Source organism: Onychostoma macrolepis, chromosome 12 (genome assembly GCF_012432095.1).
Source record: "Onychostoma macrolepis isolate SWU-2019 chromosome 12, ASM1243209v1, whole genome shotgun sequence".
Classification (NCBI taxonomy): domain Eukaryota; kingdom Metazoa; phylum Chordata; class Actinopteri; order Cypriniformes; family Cyprinidae; genus Onychostoma; species Onychostoma macrolepis.
The window spans coordinates 26402678-26427139 of record NC_081166.1 but is presented as its reverse complement, the minus strand read 5'-3'; the positions used below and the strand labels follow the sequence as shown (position 1 = coordinate 26427139).

The window sequence follows — 24462 nt, the reverse complement described above, 5'->3', positions numbered from 1 at the left end:
CACGGTCTTTTTCATCATTAAAAAATATTTGTATCTATTTTATAGCATATGAATTATTGAACCCTTCTCTGTGGACACACTGTTTTACATGCAGTGAGAAGACAGTAAGTGTCATAGATTTCACATAATAATTATAAAATTAAACTGAAGGGGATAATTGTGTTAAATACATTCTATTATTAATCCCCCATAACATTTATAATTGAAAATCTTTGTACTTTTAAACCTAATAGCAGTTACAATTGCCGGACATGTTTTGTCCCATGTCTCAAGAATCAGTGAACCATTATTAATTTTTTTTTTTCTACAGGTATAGGATATAAATACAGGATATATATATATATATATATATAATACAAAATATAAAGAACAAAAGCAAGTCACGATGAATTTTAAAAAAGAAACAACAACTATAATAGTAGTTTAAGATTTATTTACACATTTGAATTTTGTGGTGTCAAACATGTCACCTATTTACAATTTATCTTCACTGAAGTATGAAAACTGTATAATAAAACCAGGAGTGTGTAGAAAACAAACCAAGAATTAATGACACAATTTACATTTTTCATCAAGATACAACATTAAAATCGAAAAATGTTTTGAGACCCAATATTTGCACATATTGGGTTCAAATCCATGACAAACAATGCATTTGGTCAAATAATTGAGCGGAAATCAAACAGACAAAAATTACACATTTTATTATTACACACCACATTCTTATTCTTTAACTGGCAAATGTCAGTTCATTTTAAAAGATGTACAGTACCTTAAGTACACAAATCTCTGAATGCATTCTTCACATACTGTCTTACTAACATTAATAACATTTAGATTAAAAATTAGGCTACATTAGGGCTGCAAAACGAATAATCGCATTCAAGTTTATGTTTACACACTATATATGTTTGCACTGTGTATATTTATTATGTATATATAAATAAACACACATACATGTATATATTAAGGGAAAAATATGTTAATATTTATATATAATATTCATTATATATATATATATATATATATATATAATATAATATAAATTGTATATAAATTACATAAATTGTATGTATGTATATATATATATATATACACATAATAAATATACACAGTACACACACACATATAGTATGTAAACATAAACTTTTATTTTGAATGCGATTAATCAATTAATCAACGCAATTAATCGTTTTGCAGCCCTAGGCTACATATTAGTGTTTTAAAAGAAGAATTTAAAGTAGCACAATAGGACTACGAAAAATGCAATAATTCTTCGGCAAGAAGCAGTAAAATGCTTTCAAATATTTCAACACACTATATGCATTATTCCTGCATTATTAACTGCATCTGACATATTCTATTGCACTTCATTAAGGTCTTGTTCTACAAAACAAAACCGGTTAAAAAAAAAAAAAAAAAAATCACTTTTTTTTTTAAATCTCAGAACCTCTCTATTCTATTATTAAAATCTCAAGTGCATTAAACAGGCTCTGAATGAATATGTTTCAGCATACAAAATGATTTAATGGTACGTATGTCAGCACACTTCAAATGCACCAGTTCTCTCCAAAAGGAGGAATATTAAGAAAAAGCCTGATGCTGGTATCTGGTACAGTACATGACTAAGCTGGTGGAATATTTTCTCATAAAAGGCTTATATTTTTAACTCATACAAATGTGTAACTTCAGTAATACTGGCATGGTTACAAAGGAATCAAGTTTAGCTTTTTCTTCATTTCATTTCTTTGAGCCCGTTTTATACAATCCTCTCTTCTAATCGAGAGTTAAAGTCAACTAGAAATATAAAAATGGTGAGAGTTCAAGAGTTTTTCACTGTAGGACTGCTGCTTTTTTCCATTTCTTTATCCTTTATGAGGGCATTAAACACCTGATGAAGAGAAAGAGACGAGAAATAATTAACAGAAATGTTAAAGGAATAGTTCCTCAATGGATCCTCTGTAGTGAATGGGTGCCATCAGAATGAGAGTCCAAACATCTGATAAAAACATCACAATAATTCACACAATTCCAATCTTGTGAAGTGAAAACAGGGGATGGACTTTTTCATAGGAGGAAGCGTTACTATGCATTATGGATTGGTATTTTGGCCAGAAGCAATGGTTTTAAGTTACAACCTGAATTCCGGAAATGTCCAACACTGGTGATTTGTGTGGTGTTCACCCAAAAATGAAAATTTGTTGGAAATCTATTCATCTTCAGGCCATCCAAGATGTAGATTAGAACAGATTGAAAGAAATTTGAAAGGCATTACATCACTTACTTACCAATGGATTTGATGCCTGCTACAGGTCTCAAAAAAATTGGCACAGGGGCAAAGGACTGAAAAAGCAAGAAATTTTGAAAAGATTCAGCTGGGAGAAAATTTAGCAACTAATTAAGTTAATTGACATCAGGTCTGTAACATGATTAGCTATAAAAGGGATGTCTTAGAGAGGCAGAGTCTCTCAGAAGTAAAGATGGGCACAGGCTCTCCAATCTGTGAAAGAGTGCGTAAAAAGATTGTGGAATACTTTAAAAACAATGTTCCTCAACGTCATCTACAGTGCATAACATCATCAAAAGATTCAGAGAAACTGGAGAAATCTCTGTGTGTAAGGGACAAGGCCGAAGACCTTTGTTGGACGCCCGTGGTCTTCGGGCCCTCAGACGACACTGCATCACTCATAGCCATGATTCTGACATTACTAAATGGGCCCAGGAATACTTCCAGAAACCACTGTCATTAAACACAATACTCTGTGCCATGTGCAGATGCCAACTAAAGCTCTATCATGCAAAAAGGAAGCCATATGCGAACATGCTACAGAAGCGCCGTCGTGTCCTGTGGGCCAAGGCTCATTTAAAATGGACTGTTTCAAAGTGGAAAAGTGTTCTATGGTCAGACGAGTCCAAATTTGACATTCTTGTTGGAAATCACGGACACAGCTCCTCCGGGCTAAAGGAGGGAGACCTTCCAGCGTGTTATCAGCGTTCAGTTCAAAAGCCAGCATCTCTGATGGTATGGGGGTGCATAAGTGCATACAGTATGGGCAGCTTGCATGTTTTGGAAGGCACTATGAATGCTGAAAGGTATATAAAGGTTTTAGAGCAACATATGCTCCCCTCCAGACGACGTCTATTTCAGGGAAGGCCTTGTGTATTTCAGCAGGACAATGCAAAACCACATGCTGCAGCTATTACAACAGCATGGCTTCGTAGTAGAAGAGTCCGGTGCTGAATTGGCCTGCCTGCAGTGCAGATCGTACACCTACAGAGAACATTCGGCGCATCATTAAACGAAAAATACGTCAAAGACGACCACAAACTCTTCAGCAGCTGGAAACCTATATCAGGCAAGAATGGGACCAAATTCCAACACCAAAACTCCAGAAACTCATAAGCTCAATGTCCAGACATCTTCAAACTGTTTTGAAAAGAAGAGGAGATGCTACACCATGGTAAACATGCCCCCGTCCCAACTATTTTGAGACCTGTAACAGGCATCAAATTTGAAATGAGCTCATTTTGTCCATAAAATTTTAAAATTTCTCAATTTAAACATTTGTCATGTTATCTGTGTTCTATTGTGAATAAAATACTGGCTAATGTGATTGAAAATTATTTTAGTTTTCATTTTATTCAAATTTAAAAAACGTCCCAACATTTCCAGAATTCGGGTTGTAAAACGCATAAATGATGGATTTGTTTCTCACAAACATGCAGCTTTTTAAGATGTTAATTGATGAACTGGAGTAGTGTGGATTGCTTGTGGATTACTGTGATGTTTTTATCAGCTGTTTGGACTCTGACGATACCCACTCACTGCAGAGGATCCATTGGTGAGTAAGTGATGTAATGCCTTTCAAATTTCTTTCAATCTGTTCTAATCTACATCTTGGATGGCCTGAAGATGAATAGATTTCCAACAAATTTTCATTTTTGGGTGAACACCACACAAATCACCAGTGTTGTGCAAGTTACTTCCAAACTGTAATACATTATAGATTACTTGTTACTGTTATTTAAAAGTAATTCCTTACCAGAATTGTAATACGATGCATGACTCCTGTATTACGTTTGAATTGCTTTCACCAAAATAACTACAGAAGTAGAACTTAAAGGGATAGTTCACCCAAAAATGAAAATTCTGTCATCATTTACTCACCCTCAAGTAGTTCCAAACCTGTATGAATGTCTTTGTTCTGCTGAACACAAAAGAAGATATTCTGAAGAATGTGGGAAACAGAGCAGTTTTGGGGCACCATTGACTTCCATAGTATTTTCTTTTCCTACTATGGAAGTCAATGGTGCCCCAAAACAGCCTGGTTACAAACTTTCTTCAAAATATCTTCCTTTGTGTTCGGCAGAACAAAGAAATTCATACAGGTTTGGAACTACTTGAGGATGAGTAAATGATGACAGAATTTTCATTTTTGGGTGAACTATCCCTTTAACATTCTAAAATGATAAAATGTACTGCAGAGCATTTTACATCCAGTAGAGGGCGATATGGTGTAGCATAATGACTGTGAGCTATCCAGGCATCTCGCAAATGTACAGTCTTCTGCCATCTTCACTCATTAGCAGCTTTTCCACTGGCCAGTGCGAGCCGGGGGGCTTACAGCCTCGGACCTTGAGCACAGAGGCCGAAATCATGCCGCATTTCCACTGTCTGACCACTCCTGTAAAACCTGCCCTAAACACGCCTTCACTGGCCTACATCACACAATACAAAGTTCCACCAGCGAGAGGGAGATGAATGAAATAAATCGCTAAACAAATATATCAGAAGCTGTCGTTGTTTAGTCTTTATTTACAAACTTGGACACCACACGTGGCTATTGACTGACCAGGAACAGGAAATAGAATTTACTTGCAGCATTTTTTGATTCGTTAATGTCTCGCAGTCTTGCTGTTTTTTTTCTTTTTTCTTTCTTTGAACAATTAAATATGGGCTAAAACTGTGTTGTAACGCAAGCGTTACTGAACATGTACCGAGTAAAATATTTTAAAAAATTGATTAGTAATGCCTTACACTACTGCGTTACAGCAAAAAGTAATCCGTTACTTTTGTAACGCGTTACTCCCAACACTGCAAATCACAATGTTCTTTGGAAGAATAAAGTTCCCTGTAGTGTGAGCTATGCTCAAAATAAAGGGTTAGTTTACTGAAAATATGAAAATTCTGCCCTTTCCTCCTACTAGGTATCTAATTATAGAAGTTATGCAAAAGAATCTTTGGCGAGAACAAAATGTATCGGGAAGTATATTTGCATTTAATTTCCTGCCTGCATTTCACTCACAAACAAACTCCACAGGTTGATCACTGTAACAGCGCACACAGGAACTGACCTGTGTCCACTTCCTGTTGCTGCTGATCATCTGAGTGTTGGCGATGCAGCTGAAAAGGCGTTCAGACGGCGTGTCCTCCGGGAGTCTGGTCAGGAACTGAGCGATGTGGATGAAGTCCATCTGCAGGAGCACTTCCTCGTAGAGCCGCAGAATCCCAAGCCCCGTGCGGAAAAGGAACTCCTCCCCGTCTCTGCAGAACACGTCCCACACCCGAGACGCTACATCCAACGGCAGGGACTTAGTGTAGAGGGTGAAGATCCTGTAAACACAGAGATTTGGGAATAAAAAAGTAAATGAAAAAGACAGCAATGCATCCAGGTGTTTTGTTTAGTCTTCGTGATTAGGAACGTAGCTTCAGGATCTACACCTAAATGTCAAGCACTTACTCAGATTTACACATCGCAATTAGTTTTTATCATTGTTTTTCTCCATCAGAAGGTTCTTCATGTACTCACCAGTCTATGAGATACAGGTCAGGCGTGAGGTTGTAACTTTTGAAGTGATTAAAAAGTCTCGGGAGGTTTTCCTCAAAAAACACCTCAAATGCTGCAAAGTACTTCAGCATCTAACAAGAAAGAGACACAAAATTAAAACATCTTACCAATTCATGCAGAAGGTATGTGTGTCAAATTCCACTCAATTCATCCAGAAATAAACTATAATCAATATGAAGTGAAATAATTACAAAGTCCGGCATTTAAAAAGTAATTCTGCTCTAATATTACCTAATTTGATGATGCCATTTGATGATGACTACAAAAATATCAATATATCAATAAAAACTTTCCATCATGTACAGTTTTTTTTTTTCACAAAATAAGAATTTTATATGTGTATGAGCTTCAATGCACATTGCAAAATAGCAAAAGCAGTCAAATGACTAAGTCAAAATGGCATTTTAATGACAAAACGTATTCAAAAAGTGCCAATTAACTTAATAAAATGTTTTCAGAATCATTCATACATCTGAAAATCATCAGAGAATTGAACAAACAGTTGTAACCCGGCTCAGAGGAATATAGGAATTGTGTCTTTGTGGCAGTTTTCTGTGAAATGCTTTAAAACCGCAAAGCAAAAAAGATGCTGTCGACAGAGTTTGACTTGCTTTGAACCTGAAACATTCCTTTAAAATGATGTAAATAATCTGAGCGTCTATAAAACATTGCGTGTGGAGGGACAGTACCAGCTCGTGGTCCACTCTGAAGAAAGCCATCTGACAGGGTTTGTTGAGGAGGTTGGCGAAGGCGATGAAAGCGTCGGCCTCCTCCAGGTTGAGAATCAACACAGCAGCTATGAAGGACATTCCCTGAACCTGCAGCCAAAATAAAGACATTTCAGAGCCGCTCTTAACATCGTCTAACGGCTGTAATGAGGACATTCCCTTTGAATAAGGTAAACTGTGTATACACAATTTTATTACGTCACAAATTTAGAAACATCGGTGCTTTATTTAACTCACATTTGCAGTTTTGCTTTTTTACACTACCGATCAAAGGTTCGGGGGCAGTATGAATTTAATGCTCATATTTAGCAAGGATGCATTAAATTGATAAAAAGTGACAGTAAAGATGTTTATAATGTTACAAAGGATTTCTGTTTCAAATGAATTCTGTTCATTCGAACAGTCTATTCAATCAAAACATCCTGAAAAATACAGTATCATTGTTTCCACAAAAATATGATGCAGCACAACTGTTTTCAACATCGATAGCAATAAAAACGTTTCCTGAGCAGCAAATGCTTTCTAAAGGATCACGTGACACTGAAGACTGCAGTAATGATGCTAAAAATTCAGATTTGGATCACAGGAATAAATTACATTTTAGAATATATTATAATTTTAGGTTGTAATAATATTTCACATTTTTTATTTTTACTGTATTTTTGATTAAATAAATGCAGCTTTAGTGAGCATAAGAAACTTCTTTCAAAAATAATAATAATAAAAAAATCTCACCAACCCCAAACTTAAAAGATATGGAACACCTGATTAAATACAGCTCTCCGATCCAGTTTTATGATAGTTCAAGCATTTTTGACATTGTGCTAAGACATGAAACGGATCAAAGGAAATGTTTTTATATGCAAATGAGAAACAATAGGGAGGAACGCATAAGATCTCATTGTTATATGGTTCATTGTTTGTTATTTGACCCTTATTAACACTCACATATCCCACGTCAGGTCTGTAACAGGTGTAAGCACCCAGAACGCTGTGCAGGAGATCATGGTACGGCCCACCCTAACAAAAGAGAGAGCAACAGTAGTCACTAATAATATTTACAGTTATACTGATACCATAACAGTGACAGGAAGAGTGCGAACAGTACCTTCTGGAAGATGAAGAGCGGTGGAAATGTGCGTGAGATGTCCAGTTTGATCAGATCCAGACTGGACTCACGGTCGGCACTGTCTGCTGCAATAACCACAACATTACTCAATATTACTCAAAAATATCATATCTGAAGTATTTACAGATTCTGTTCCATATCTATTGCTCCTATATCTACATCACAATCGTCCTGTGATACTCTGCAGTGGAGAAACAGGCACATCTGGTGTTTGTTAGTCCCCGAGGATCTGCTCAAGTGTACTGCTGGAGGCTAACATCGGCCAAAACAGTCTGAGTGCTGTGATGAGGGCCAGATGTGAAAGCGAGGATGTGTTTGTGTTCAAACTTTATGAAAAACCAGCTTTATTAACAGATTCATTGAGACACATCAAAGAACGAAGAGTTGAGGCTAATAAAACCGCATTTTATAGAGTGCACGGCTAGAAGGCGTAGTAGAAAACAAAAACAAGAATTGGCATGTGATTAGCGAGACTGGGCTTGCAGCACAGGAAGGAAATAACCACCGTTTCAATAAAATAACGAGGAAGGCGACCGGGGAGAACTGAAAGTCAGACGCTCGCATACACACACACACACACCAGCGTTGCATTTCTTCACCAATGAACTTCTATGGGACTGAGACCAAAACTGAATGAAATTTGGTCAGCTTGCAATTACCGGCATAGTGGACTGTTAAAAACCATTCGATTTCAGACTGATTCGCTAAGGAATCGTTCAAATTGTGAATTAGCTCTTCTGATTCATTGAACCTGACCAATAAACTTCAGTAAGACTGAGTGTTAAAACCCATTCAAATTTAGACTGATTCGATAATAAACCATTTTGACCGAATTGAGAATCAGCTCAACAGATTCATTGAACCAACTGAGATTTCGTCAGTTTACAATTACTGGATAAGCAGAGTGGGTTGTAAAAACCCATTCGAACCAATTCACATTTTGTCAGTTTACAGTTTCTAGAATGGCTAATGGATCATTTAGACTGAATTGACAATTGGTTCAACTAATGTCTGTTTGCGAATACTGGCGTATAAGCAGTGTATTGTTAAAAACCATTTAAATCCAGGCTGATTCGCTAGTGAATCATTCAGACCGAACTAGGAATCAGCTCAACTGATTCACTGAACCAATTCAAACACAGATTGATTCGCTTATGAAACATACAGACTCAATTGTGAATTTTTCCTACGGATTCACTGAACCAGTACAGATTTTGTCAGTTCGCAATTACTGGATAAAAATAGTAGATTGTTAAAAACAATTGAAATTAAGGCTTATTCACTATTGAATTATTCAGACCGAATTGTGAATCGGCTCAACTGATTCACTGAAGCCATTCAGATTCTGTCAGTTTACAATTACTGGATAAACATAGTGGATTGTTAAAAACCATTCAAACTCAGACTGATTCGCTAGTGAATCATTCAGACCAAATTGTGAATCGGCTCAACTGATTCACTGAATCAACTGAGATTTTGTCATGTTGCGATTACTAGATAAACATAATGGATTGTTAAAACCCATTTGAATTCAGAATGATTCACTAATTAATCATTCAGACCAAATTGTAAATTGGCTCAACTGACTAACTGAACCAATTCAGATTCTGTCAGTTTACAATTACTGGCTAAACATAGTGGATTGTTAAAACCCATTTAAATTCAGGCCTATTCGCTAATGAATCATTCAGATTGAATTGTAAATTAGTTAGAGTGATTGGCATGTCTAACTGCTCCAGTGGGCTGTGCGAGGGATGACAGACGTACCATCTGACTCCATCTCACTGCCGGTCTCTCTGAAGCTCTTCCAGCGCTCCTTGGCCCGCGAGAGAAAGATATCGTACAAATCTGAGAGGAACAGAAAGGAAAAAGGGTTACAATTCTCAGACAGCATATCACAGCTTTGATCATAAAACCTTAAAAAGGCAGATGAAATATCTGGTCTGTATGCTCGATTTAGCTTAGACTGTCACTTCTGAAGATCCTAAAAGCAAAAATCGTTTCCTTTTGGGAGTGTCAGAAATAAAAATCCAAATTTCATTACAAAGGAGGTTTAAAAATCGCTTCAGGTGGACCTGCACAGTGCAGTCTTGCATTCATTCATGTGAATACTGCATAATGACACACTTCAGACAGAATGTTTGCCCAAAAGGTTTAGTTAATCCTGGGTTTAACCGCATCTTCAAAGGTGGCTCTTCACTGACACATGAAAGAGAAAAGAACCTGAGGTTATGTTCAGCTCATTCCCAATGGCCAGACTCCAGACTTTCCCCCTCACGTTGGGCGGAAGACCCTGCCACCACAGATCCCTCACACGCCGCGTGCCACGCCTGAAGAAACACACACAGCAGAGAGCAGTGAACAGAGTGTAATAAAATGTGTTTTACATTGGATTTATCTATATGCATAGACATTAATATTTATTGGAACTTCCTATTGGGAACAAGCACTATGCTGCCTACGTAGGCAGCTCTAGTTTTAGCAAGACAGATAATGTGTTTATCATAATTATCACTGCAGGTTGTGATAATGAAGTGTGGCTGTCTCACATGCTCTCCCAGTTGGGAAGGATTTCGTTGTTCCAAACCACCATGGCATTAACGATGCTTTCCTCCTGTTTAAATCTTTCCTTCATCTGCTTTTTCTTCTTCTGCGCCTCCTTCAGCTCTGTGAACAACAGTCATATTACCTCACATTAAAGTTTAGCAAGGCAGAGTGTGCTAAAAGCATTCCTGACTAAATGAAATCGCACATTTAATGACCACCTTGGTCTTGGCAAGGGAAAGATAAACTAGTGTGTTAAGTGTTTTGTACGGTCTCTTGAAAACACGTCTGGGTCACATTCACCCAAATCACCTCAAAAATAAAGGCTATTTTGTATTTTTTTTTTTTTTTATGACAAATATTTTGCTAAAATTGTTGTTACCATCGTTTCTTTACTTTTATTATATTATTATTTTAATGTTTTTTTTTTTTTTGAGGTTTTAATCCCTATTATATTTAGTGCTGATTTTCAACTCTAATTTCTGTAAAAAATAGTATAGGTAAATCTTTTTTTGTTTGTTTGTTTTTTTTAATCCTAAAGCCACTATCATAATGTATAAAAATGTTTAATAATTCAAATTGGCTTATCTGAATAGCAATATATTTTCTTCTCATTAAAGTATTATTTTCTCTTGAAAAATTTTTTTATTTATTTATTTATTGCATTATGATAATGAGACAAACTTCACAATATTTAAAAAACATTTGTTAACTTTTCTATGATAAATTACTTGTGATGTTCCTCATTTGCATAAACCATCTGATTTTGGGACGAAATATGACCCAGGTGTGTTCTTGACATGTTTAAGGAGATTTAGCCATATTTAAGCCAAATTAACACAATAAAAACTTGGTACACTGAAAATAAATAAATAATAGGTATAGAATTTACTTTTAGAATTTTCACTCAGAAATTAATTTAATAATAAATTTTACTTATGAATTTGACAAATAATTACAAAGAAATAGCAAATAACATTGAAATATAATGCAGTTCAACAAGGCTATTTACTCAGCGCTATTTACTCATCTCATAATATCTCGTTTTGGTGCATAAATCTGTTTAATTACTTAAATTCAGCTATCCATACTCAAAATTCAGATTTTTTTTTATTTTATATTTTGCGCACGGAGGAAAAACATTTGGCTCGCAGGCCTTCTTCAGTGTGTAACATTAAATTAAATATAAAATTCTGAAGTGGAAAGACTGAATTTTCATTTTCTTGCAAACTGCTTTCCAATGATCTTTGTTTAATAAATAATGTACCTCTCTTCTTGGCCTCTGCCACCATTTCATCATACTCCTGACGGTGGCGCTGCGCTTCCTCCTCTGACTTAGCAGGGAGGTTCCTGAGGAAGGAAGCCAATGATTTCAGTTGTTACAACAACGGTCAATTAAATGTCTCAAATACACAGCCTAGAAACCTGTTAGCACTGACATGTTTGAGAAACGACTGAGAAGTTTCTGGAAAAAGCCTCATCACTGGTTTATCTCACGGTTTGGCTGACATGCTCACATTTCACTGCTCATTTATTCTTCATTAGGACTTGGGGACTGAAGAGACTTGCGTGGCGAAATACAACCCAGTCTGTGCTAAGTCTTATTTATAGGCCTTTGTTTGGGAAAGATGAGCCTCTCAAGGTTTGCTAGGATATATGTATCGCAGGTCAATGTATCCTGAGCAACTTGCGCCACAAGTTCGGAGGGTGACAATACATCTATCTGTACTCTCCTGGAAGGACCTCAAAGACTCCCACAACTGAATCAGTGTAGAAAACATCTTCTTAAGTATTGAGATTATATTTAGACTAGATTGTAAGAGAACTGTTGTTTCTTTTTTCTTTTCATTATACAGTACAACATCAAACAAGTTTTTGTTCTTTGGAAGACTTCCCCTTAGCTTGCCTACTAGGGGACTAAATATATTACGCACTGTGTAAAGTGTGTTACTGTATCCCCGGTTTCACAGACAAGGCTTAAGCCTAGTCCTAGACTAAAATGTAAGTCTGAGCTGTTTCAACTGAAATAAACTTGCACTGACTGATCTTAAAATATATCAGTGCCTTTGATTTGTCTCAAGACGCACACCAGTAATATTTTTAAAAAATTACTTCAATGTCCTAATTGAACTATGGCATAATCTTGGCTTAGTCTAAGCCCTGTCTGTGAAACCGGGCTATGTGTATTATGCCACGACTTTCAATTGACCTATTGGTAAGCCCCGCCCCCCTTAGTTACTCAGACAATGACAGCTGTCAGTGTGAAAACATTGTCCCAAGATGTTTTTGATCAATTTTGGACACTGAAGGATGGCCATTTAAGTGGGACTTAAATATGCCATGGAGAGATATATAAAAGATTTTAAAATAAATATGGTGGGGAACAAGTTTAATTTGGAAGCAAGGGTTTATAGATTACAATGCAAGCAGGAGAAGTCTCATATTACAGTCGTCACGATCGCAGATGACAACATCCAGGATCAACACTGTTCATGTACCGCAGGGTACTGAAATGTAGACCTTCGTTTATGTGTTTCCGACCTACACTGTACATGACGTGAGAACAGTCCGCTATTTAGGTTTGTACGTTAGCATGGACTCACTAACTTTAATGTTAGCTTTAGTTTTAGCCAGAGATGCCTTGCTGAAGCACAAGATAACATTAACGTTCTGCTCGAGCAGATGAAAATTGTAACTTAATGAAAGCATGACAACCAGAAAATGAACGTTTTCGTCTTCATTGGGATTGGGGTTGAATGCTTAGGGACATTTTGCTCTGTTTTGTTTGGGTTTAGGAAATGTAATAAAGTAAATTCCATTGCCCATCCTCTCAGGATACCTTGGAATCAGTGTTACAAGTACCCTAGGCACATTGTTTACAATTTTTGTAGCATAAACACCATCAAACCGATGAGATCTTCGTATCTTCCAATGTTTCTCTCATGGCGCTGAAACCTAAAGATGTCCGAGTTCTGCATTCAAGGGGAGGGGCTTACCGATAGGTCAATTAACTAATTTAAACTAATTTGGGATGGACAATATGGACGAAATTTCAACCTTGTCATTTATATGCATAATTAACCCTTGGCAGCGATACATATCACCAAACAGTAATTAGGCTTGTCACTATATTGAACAGGTTTCATAATCCTCAGTTTCATCAGAACAGATTAATATCCAACTTTGCCCACATATATTCATGTAAAGCGATATATACTCTCTAGCAAATCTCATCTTAAATTATTGCAAAATGTGAGCTCTATTATTGCACAGATCTATATGTAAATTGGGATTTCTATGTACTGTCTATGTAATGTCTTGTTCACACAGCAGCTTACAGTTGTGTTTAGAATACTGTCTGTATGAACGAGACATTTCGAGACTCACACCTGTAAAGAAAATGCGGTTGTCAATCCCTGAGAGTGTGAACGTAGCCAATATTTAAAACAATTTAAAGATTTTATTGCAATTTTAATGCAGCTACTTAACTTGGAAGAAACAGCTTTTATTTTGTGCTGTACCTGGTCAGTGAACAGTTTTATGTGATACTCACGCGGGACGGTCCTCTAATATGAGCGCTGTGGTGGACAACGGTTCGAATTCCAGGTTCTTCCGTCGGCTCTGAGTGGGCAGGGAGGGACTCTGGCCCGGTTTAGACACCTTGGCCTCGTACTCCTGTGAGAAGAGCAACAGGTCAGGTTCAGATGCGTGCAGACAGAATCACAGGTTTGTGAGTGTTGAACATGAGAATATGGAGGCAGGAGGCAGAATATGGCAGGCGGCAGGCGTGTGAAGATGAAGCGCAGATGAAGTCACTGTGTGTGCTGTTTACAGCCACAGAGAGAAAGGCTGGTCATGTGAAAGTTGGGTGTTTGTTCATATGAGGAAGTGTGAGGACACCTGGCTTTAAGGAATTGTGTAAAAACCACATCTAGCCGCAGAGGTGTTTTCCTGAGAACGGTCAGCCTGGCTGGTGCGGTTCCTCTTCCTGTACCATCTACAGCACAAGCTCAAAACCAGTTATCATTACTGACTGAACAGCAGCACAAAGACTCTTCCTCATCTGTCTGAGAAGCTTCTACAGTTGTATTCAATGGACAATATGTGAATGGGGACCTTTTTCAAAGAAATGTGGGTGAAGAAAGGAACTAGTCAGAGAGGAGAGAACAGAGGATCAACTGGTGTTTATAATGCACAGTTTAGCTGCTTGATTTCAGAAGAACAACATTTAGGATTCATACTAAAGAGCTGCATATTTACATATCCAGATTTAGGGATCAACAGTAATTTTTTTCTGCTGGTCCACTCGATTTGTTGATTTGTCCCCATTAAAAAAATCAATTATCCATTTTTGTGTTTATTTTTAGCAACATATATGATTAAATTAATATTCAATATCTAATTTAATATTATATATATACAATTTATTTTATTTTACATAATAATATAATATTAAATGCTTTAATTACATATTTTTTTCTTTAGAGAAAGATACATTTGTTCCCTACCCAAAATAATTATATTTTCATTAAATGGTCAATTTTCCTTACTATTTCTTCTTTAGAAAAGAAAAACTTACAAAACATATTTTTCATGAAAATAAAAAATATTTTCATTAAAAGGTAAATTTTTCCTTTACTATTTTTTTTTTCACTCTTTCCTTTAAAAAAAGAACAGGTAAAAAAAAAAAACAGCAGAAACTACAATGTCTTACAGTAGGTTAAAGGGACCACACTTTACATTTATGATTCAATAATATTAGTTGCATTAGGTATAATGAACTAACAATAAACAACATTTCTATAATGTTTATTAATGTATTTACATTTATAAACAATATATTCAGTGAATGTCATAACTTTATATTCCAAATATGTGACCCTGGACCACAAAACCAGTCTTAAGTGTCAATTTTTCGAAATTGAGACTTATACATCATATGAAAGCTGAATGAATAAGCCATATAGGACCATATTTGGCCGAGATACAACTATTTGAAAATCTGGAATCTGAGGGTGCAAAAAAAAAAATCTAAATACTGAGAAAAACGCCTTTAAAGTTGTCCAAATGAAGTTCTTAGCAATGCATATTACTAATCAAAAATGAAGTTTTGATATATTTACGGTAAGAAATTTACAAAATATCTTCATGGAACATGATCTTTACTTAATATCCTAATGATTTTTGGCATAAAAACAAAATTGATCATTTTAACCCATACAATGTATTTTTGGCTATTGCTACAAATATACCCCAGCGACTTAAGACTAGTTTTGTGGTCCAGGGTCACATATTGTTCATTGCTAATTCATGTTTGTAAATAAAACATTATTTACTTAAAATGTTAAAAATACATTGGTAAATTTAGAAATGATTAATTTATATTAATACATGCTGTAAATATATTGTTCATTGTTAGTTCACATTAGCTGTTGCAATAACTTTCACCCAAAATGTTAAAACTCCATTTGACTTTCTTCTGTGAATGCAAAAAAAAACTTTTAAGGAATATTCACACAGCTATTTTCCATTAAATAACCAATTTTTAAAAGTACTGCAATATTTTCCTCATGATACTGTACTGAAATTCTCATCTCATCTCTTATCTGTTTTAAATGCGTCTCATTTGACAAAAAAAAAAGAAACTGATCGCCATTACGAACAAGACATAATGTGTTGTGTCAAGATGTAGCCAGATTAAACTAGAGACAAATCACACAACTTCAACTTTGCAAAAGTGCAAATTAAATTTAAGAGCTACATGAAAGATTTTCAGTAAATAACTACTTAAATTTCAGTCTGTTCCTTACACAAAACTATCAGACAACTTCACAAGACGAATAGAGCACACAATTCATACGGACTGGGACTGGGACTGGGACTATGGATGAGGTTGATGGCCCTGGTCACTGTATGATTTAACTATGGAAAAGAGCAGCATGAACAGTCTTCAAAATATCTTATTTTGCATTCGACAGGAAGACAAGTCATACAGGTTTAATATGACATAAGGACGAGTAAATTACTTTATTTTTGGGTGAACTATCCTTTCATCACAGTAAATGTTACAGCACTGGTCAAAGCAAGCATGTCACGTGACATGAGAGTGGCTGAAATGACTGATGGGAAGTGAAGGAGTACGGCTCCGTGCACAGAAAAGACATGAAGGAGAGCTCGTTTAGAAACCAAACATCATACCCCTGAACTTAAGAGATTGGGTGTAGATACAGATGTGAGATTGCCTGGGTTACCTTCCTGAAGAGAGAGCAAAATGAGATAAATACAGTACATATAGCAGAAATAATGGCCTGGCCTTCAAAACTGTGCTGACGGGACTGCTTCAGAGGAGTTTATGCTGACATGATTTAGTGGAGCGATAAGTCGTGACAGCAAGATCTGCTGTTTACTGAATGGCCTTTATTCCGACTGGATCCGGTTTGTCTTCTTATTTGTGTGTAGTTTAAATCAATAAACAGAAGGAAATGAGCAGTTTGGCTGTTAGTAATCTAAGAGAACGTGTAGAGAGCCGCATGTGTGTGTGTGTGTGTGTGTGTGTGTGTGTGTGTCAGAAGATAAGCGGGGCAGAGATAGCGCGAGGCCGTGCATTAAATAAAAACACAACATACACACATTGGACATGTGCGTTTGTACTCCCTAAAACACGTGATGGCCTCTAAACAACCTTCTCGGTCCTAAAAACACAGTCACGCGCTAATATCCTGAATGGAAATGAAGCCAGCTGTAGTCCACACACTGCAGCCGAGCTTCATCCACTCTAACTGCTAGACCAGGCCTCAGCACACAGACTAACACACAGTCTCTTAGAGTTACTGTAGTGTAGTTTGCCTAAACGACAGAAGTGAAACTTGTATAAAGATGTCTGGTGAGATGAACTGAACTGTTTCTGGTTAGACAGCACCAAAAGCAGAACTGTTTAAAACCGTTTCTTCCAGAGTCCAAAAATATATATATTTTTTTGTACCCAAACCTTTCATAGGCGGGTGAATTGAGGAGATTTACCAGCCTATATAGACCTACCACAGTTTTTATCAGCTCAGCTCTGTCTAGTGTTTTTTCTTTATTATTTAGTTTGCCTCTCTTTATGCTGTTTGCCTATTAATGAATGATAGTTTGAAACTTATGTCTTCACATCATTTGTACAGCGACGTTGAGCTTGGGTAAGTCGCTTTATAAATAAATACTATTAGTAGTAGTAGTAGTATAATTCTTATCCTTAAAACTGATTTTTTTTTATTGTTTTTCTTAAAAAAATACATATGTATTATATAAAATACATTTCTCAAAGACAATGGAATTGGTAAATAAAATTTGCTGAATCACTCTTTTTGGATCATGCTCTTCTCATAAGCATCCAACTTCCATAATGTGATAAATTAATTCCTGTTAAATATCGTTTACATGAGAATATATGGCAGCCTTTGTGAAAAAGTAGCGTGCTTAATTGTACTCAATGTGCACTTGTAGTGTACTACAAATCTTGTATCCTTAAAAATCTATATTTAAATCTTAAAAGTATATTTAAAAAAATGAATTTGCAAATAGCAGAATACTAATTAAATAAAAGGCCACTCAAATTTAATTACAGGCGGTACATTTTCATGACTGTGTTTCTGAACACACTTATGTACACTTTTAAAATGTGAACTTTGTAATAATATCAAATTAAATGTTTTACTTTAAAGCACATTTTAAATCCTTGCGTTTTAATAATATTTTGACTAACATACTAGAATTTGAACTGTAGTCCATTATCTTACATTTACAGATAATATATTTTAAATGTACTAAATTGAAACATCATCACAGTAATTACAAATATATTTAAATACACAAAAGTATTTAAAAGTATCAGTACATTCGGCAGTACACTTTATTCACAATTTTTCAAAGAAAATAGAATTATGAAATTATATATAAAAATAGTATTATATATATATATATATATATATATATATATATATATATATATAAAGTCTTACTTATGTGGGGAAAAAGCCCTGTAAAGATCAGCTAATTATATTTAATATAAATTTAAAGACATTTTCATTTCATTGCAAATAAGTATTCAAAAACCTTACATTCAGTTCACACTTAAGTACACTATTTCCATAATAAGTACTCATTTGCTAGTGTACTAAGAAGTGTACTTATTTTTCACAAGGTAGGACTGTCTTGATTTATTGATTTGATTGGACCATCAAAACTTATTTACATTTTGATGTTTTGCTTTTTTCTGTAAAATAATGTGCACTGATGAATTGTGCACAATAAGACTAGAGGAAAGTTATTAAAAGGGTGAGTTTTGATTTCAAGCACACACAAAAAAAGAAAACAATAAACAGCTATTTCAAGTATTGATAAAACAGTTCTATGAAGACTCTCGATCTGAATCAGGTGTGAACAGACCTGCTGAATGGTTTTGCAGTCTTTGGGAGGACTCTCTCTCAGCGGGACCTTTCCAAAGAGTTTCCATCCTGGTGCACTCTGGGCCTCCCTCTGCTTTCTGGAGAACAGGCTTCTGCCAAAGACATCATCACAGAGCATCTGTCAAAACCTGAAAACACTGCACTGACAAATGCACCAAAATAACTGCGAGTGCACAAGCCAGTTCTGCGTGCTGAACTTTTTGGCTTAACAGCATGAAGATAACCCTGATAGTGGAAGTCACTGACTTGAGAAGAACGCCACTACAGCCTGTGAACTGAGATAAAGCACATGCTTATTCACAAAGAATTATGAAAACCATGAAGCATGAAATGTGAAGAAATGTTCCTCTTTTGCAGACACTGCCAGAAACACAGCTGTTGAGACTGAGATCTGATCTGTGACTGAGCTGTAACAAGCATCGTAAAATATGAGGAAATTCATAGTTCAAGCTTCCAATCAGCTCAGTAACCAGGAGACAGAATCTTAGTCAAAACCTGTTTACTTTTCAAGTGTTGTGTGTTGAAAAAAAAAAAAAAAACATTCTTGAAGAGAAGTGTCTTTAGAGACATTTCTTCTTTTTACCATAATACATTGATATTTTAAAGGGACAGATCAGATAAAAATTTAATTTTATCATTATTTACTTTATTTACAAAATAAAAATGTTTAGAAAAATATCTTAGCTGCAATTTTTCATGCAGTGAAAATGGGTGTTGATTTATGAGATAACAAAAAAAAAGGCTAGTACTTCTGTGGTACTTTTTTAGATCCTTTTAAAGCTTGGAAATATAAATCACCATCCACTTTTGAAGAAGAACATTTTATTAAAATCTCCTTTTGTATTTCATGGAAAAAGAAAATAAAAGAGTTGGAAAAACATGAGAATTAGTATATCATGGAATTTTAATTTTTGGGTAAAATATGCCTTTAAATGAACAGTACAAACCATTTAAGAAAAAAATAAATAAAACATTTTGTTTAAAATTTTTTCATTACTTTTTTTTAATTCATATTTGAAAACGTTTTCAGATATATGAGATATGAGAGAATGAATATGAAAAGCTGAGATTAGTTGAGGTTGCAAAATAAAATAAATATTTGTAGAAAATACTTTTGACTACACACACACATATATATATATATAAAACAAAACATAAATACATGAGTGTACATGTTTTAAACTCTCCATTTCTTTATCATGAACACCCTTATTTGTCATTAATTCCTACATCATCTAATGAACTTTCTGATAGGCTCAATATAATATGTCCCTGCGAATTGTGTTTCTCATATTTAGCTAAAGCAGTATTTCATATGAAGCAAAACTGTATAGCACTACAATACCTGCTGAAGATCTCAGAGATGCCTTGTTTCCTCTGGCTGAGAGTCAGATCTGCGACAGCAACACTCAACACACCAGGGATGTTGTCTGGGGCGCTCTGACGCCGACTGATCTCATAAGTGTTCCTGGGTTTCAGACTCACGTCTGTGAAGCTCAAGTCATCAGGTCTATCTGACGTAGAAAAGGTCTCGTCATCGTCCGGACTGAGAGGAGCAGAGTCAGTGTTGAGGAAAGTGCTGGAGGAAAACGTCCTGAGAGAGTGTTTCGGAGTTGACGGGTCACCTTCAGAACAACTTCTGGTGTCGTTAAACGCTGAATTTTGGGCGTTTGAACAGTCTTCCGAGCTGGTAGTTCTGTCTTCAGCTGCATCTTGAGGTGGAGGCGCAGAAGCAATGGCATCCAAAGCACCACCTCTGGAGTCTGCCAACAGTTCTCCATTTGCAATCACACAGCTATCTTCTGAATTCAAGTAGCTTCCTGCAGGATCCTGCTTACTCACTTCATGTGTACCGTGGCCTGCATGTCCATTAGGGAGCTTAGTGCCACATGGCTGGTTACTGGTCTGATGCTGTACTTTATCACATGACTCTGGCGCCTCGTGGTCCTGGCTGCTCTGCAATTGGCCTTTCTCTCCCTGCGTTGTTCCAGTATGGGAGAACATGCCTTGCATTATGTTCTCTTGCCTGTCTATAACATCTGCGATGCGTGGAGGTGGTCTGCCTTCCTCAGCACCCCTGCCACCAGAGGAAGATGTCTCCACCATCAGCTTCACAGGTGAATCTACAGAATGCCCACAATGCTCAGAGATGACACTGCTCTTTTGGACCCCTCTGGGTGGATAACCTAAAATAAACCAATTTGAAAAGGTGATTTAAAAACATACGCAGTGAAATATTTTGCATGTTTCAAATCCTGCCAAGCAGTCTACCAAGAAGACTGCACTTTAGAGCATGACAGACATGTTTGAGACATTTGATTCATTGTTTTGGGTCATCGTTTCTCATTTTTTAGGTATTAAAGATCGCAGATGTTTTGGGACATCTGAGTCAGTACATTCCCTTCAGCTTTGTCGAACATCATAATCACATTTAGAAAGTTTGCTTCAGTATTTTGGGGCATGACAGAACATTCCATCCAAGCACTGATTCAGTATTTTTGAGCATCGTTGGAATTGTTCAGTTTAGAGTTTCTGAACATCATAATGTTTGAAATGCATTTTATTCAGTTTTTGCGCATCATAATTGCGTTTGTAACATTCAAATTGAACATTTGATTCAGCATCTTAGATGAGCATCAGAATAATGTTTGGAATGTTTGATTCAGTAATTTGTTGAATTATTAATTCCACTTGGAATGTTAAATTGGAACATCCAATTCATTTTGATTTGAATATTATAACATTTACAATGTTCAGTTCAGTGTTTTGGAGCCTGTTAGAACATTCGGGAGTTGGGATATAATTTCGAATATTCGATTCAGCTTAGCAGACCCTCAGAATTAAGTTTTGAATGTTCAGTTCAGTACATTCTTACATCATAATTCCATTTGGAACATCTGATTCGCTCGTTTTGAACAACATGCCTAATTTCAGAAAGTTCGATTCAGTATTTTAAAGCATGATAGAGCACTCAATAGGAACATTTTGGCCATTTTTGTACTCGAATGCTCAGTTTGAATTTTATGATCGTTTGGAATAATCTATTCAGCATTTTGAGCATCATAATCTTGTTCGTGACATTTGATTCAAACTTTGGATTCAGCAGCTTAGCAGAGCATCAGAATCAAGTTTGAAACATCTGATTCAACATTTTGTTGCATTTATTACATTTGCTGAATTGATGCATCGAATTCAGATTTAATTGAACGCCATAACAGAATTTTTTTTTTTATTCAGCTTTGTTGAACACGATTCATCATCATGTTTAGAATGCTCTATTTAGTAATTTAGTTCACGATAGAACATTACATCCACGCATTTGATTCAGTAATTTAGGGGATCGTTGAACTCGAATGTTCATTGAGGCTTTTTTTTTTTGAACATCATAACTTTTAGAATATTATATTTAGAATTTTGTTCTTTATACGAGCGTTTAGAACATTTGGTTCAAACATTTGATTCATAATCATGTTTGTAGCACTTATTCTTGTATGTAGAGAATATTCTTATTATTCCAAAAATAATATCTGTGTGGAGAAAAGTTGTGTTTGTATATTAAGGACCAGGGCCAAGAGCATCTGCTTATGGCAATTATAGAATCAGGCCACCAACTTTAGAAAAGATCTAATTAGGGATAATATTCAAAAGTGAAGAGGGATTTTCAAGAGCATTCTTAAGCCAATTATTGATAATTGGTTCGAAAACAACCTTCTTTTAGTAGGTTAGCTTTTTAACTCACAAGGCAGACTTTATAACTACTCTGATTTTTTACAGAAATATAATATCCCTGTATCTGCTGATGAATATGCAACTGTTTTCAATGCCATTCCCTCTGGTGTCTTGTCTGATGCAAGCTGCTACATTTTCATGGCTTGTACTTATACACTGACTTTAACTGAGACAATGATCGGAAGTGTATGTTTTTCTGTAGATCAACAAAAAAATATTGTAAAATCAATGCTCTCTTCCAGAGAGAGATATCAACAGTTCCTTACGTTATACCTTATTGGAATAATGTGTCACCCTGGACCACAAAACCAGTCTTAAGTCGCTGGGGTATATTTGTAGCAATAGCCAAAAATACATTGTATGGGTCAAAATTATCCATTTTTCTTTTATGCCAAAAATCATTAGGATATTAAGTAAAGATCATGTTCCATGAAGATATTTTGTAAATTTCCTACCGTAAATATGTCAAAACTTCATTTTTGATTAGTAATATGCATTGTTAAGAACTTAATTTAGACAACTTTAAAGGTGATTTTCTCAATATTTAGATTTTTTTGCACTCTCAGATTCCAGATTTTCAAATAGTTGTATCTCAGCCAAATATTGTCCTATCCTAACAAACCATACATCAATGGAAAGCTTATTTATTCATATATTTCGAAAAATTGACACTTAAGACTGGTTTTGTGGTCCAGGGTCACATATTACGGAGAATGTTCCATGGGAGAAAGTATGGTCCTTACCTCATAAGTATCTGCTTACCAATGAAATAAGGAAATAACGTTTAAATTAATTAAAAAATGTTATCTGACTAAAGCCTTTCTTAAGAGATATAAGTCTGACATTGAAATGAATTGCAGTTTTTGTCAATGTTCTGAGGAAGACTTCATTCGTTCGTTTTGGCAGAGCTTTTGGTCAGACTTTTTGGTGTTTATTCAATCTTATTTTATAAGTGGCTTCTCCTTTTGTTTCAAAAAGAAACAAAGTTTTCTTTGGGCTGTTTGACTATTCAAAAGAAAATATAGGTAGCATGTATATAATAAATTTATGTTTCCTGTTAGCTAAGTTTCATATTCTTAAACAAAAAAAGTTTACTGGCTCTTTTCTTTATTCAGAATTGACCTTGACAAATATTTGGAAACTATCCAAAGTTCTATTAATCCAACTGCATCTTTATATTCTTCCTTTGTGTCTTTTTAAGATGTAGTTTTATTATGCTGTTGTTGTTTTTGTTACCCTGGCATTATGTCTGTTTCTGTGTATATTCTTGCATTTTTTTTCTTTTGCTTTGTCTCTATGTTTACAGTCGTAATTGATATTTTTCTTTAATAATAATAATGATAAAACCAGGTTTGTAGCATTTGAATCGAACATTCGATTCGGCTTAGATAAGAAGAGCATCATAATCAAGTTCAGAACGCTTGATTCAGCATTTTGTGGCATGACAGGCGAGTCCTGATAAAAATGTCAATTCAGAACGTTCTGAAAGCATGTAAGAAGCCCATAAATGTTGTCTAAGTAGACGGCTGAATACGGTTTGAGACACAGCCAATCCTGCATTAACTTACTGTCAAAAAGCTAATAATATAAGAGCAAGTGACTGTGCGTTACATACCCATCGGCCGCAGCCCAATTCCTGATAGCAGCACAAATGACCTCTACTGTAGTCCTCTTTTAAACCATCCAGTTAGGAATGTTCGTATCTCAGTTAGCTCTCATATAAAGGAAATATATCTGTACAGGTTCATCCTCAGTCTTTTCCATCTCGTTCAAAATCCTCTTGTGGATTGACAGCCGAAGCGCTATAGTTCAGTGTTGTACTCCGCACTTCTTTCACCATGACGCCTATTCACACTGTCCTCCACCATATTAACAGGATAAATATTAATAGTACCCAAATACCGTGAGTCAATTGACATGCCCGCTGAAACATCAAAGCTTCCCTGTCTCAGACCGGTAGATGACCGTATCCTGACCGCGATCCGAAGCCATCTTGAAATTCCAGTGACGTCATCCGACGCTGTACCAACAGGAGA

The 24462-nt window shown here is 35.7% G+C and overlaps 1 protein-coding gene across 5 annotated transcripts; it reads right to left on the bottom strand.

Moving 5' to 3' along the window:
* Positions 1-418: 418 nt before the first annotated feature.
* On the bottom strand, positions 419-24462 carry tbc1d12b (TBC1 domain family, member 12b). Of its 5 annotated transcripts, none has more exons than XM_058793612.1 (15): positions 24329-24462; positions 20043-20883; positions 18678-18789; positions 16449-16505; positions 13804-13925; positions 11518-11600; positions 10256-10373; positions 9930-10036; positions 9474-9554; positions 7686-7768; positions 7526-7597; positions 6539-6667; positions 5811-5920; positions 5356-5614; positions 419-1891 (listed from the first exon to the last, which is right to left on the bottom strand). In XM_058793612.1, exons 1-15 carry the CDS (start codon positions 24357-24359, stop codon positions 1823-1825), a joined length of 2274 nt encoding a protein of 757 aa, XP_058649595.1. In that variant the 5' UTR covers positions 24360-24462; the 3' UTR covers positions 419-1822. The 5 variants fall into 5 exon arrangements, with proteins under 5 accessions (XP_058649595.1, XP_058649594.1, XP_058649596.1 ...); XM_058793611.1 differs by having other exon boundaries at positions 7686-7771; positions 24329-24461; XM_058793613.1 differs by having other exon boundaries at positions 7686-7771; positions 24042-24446.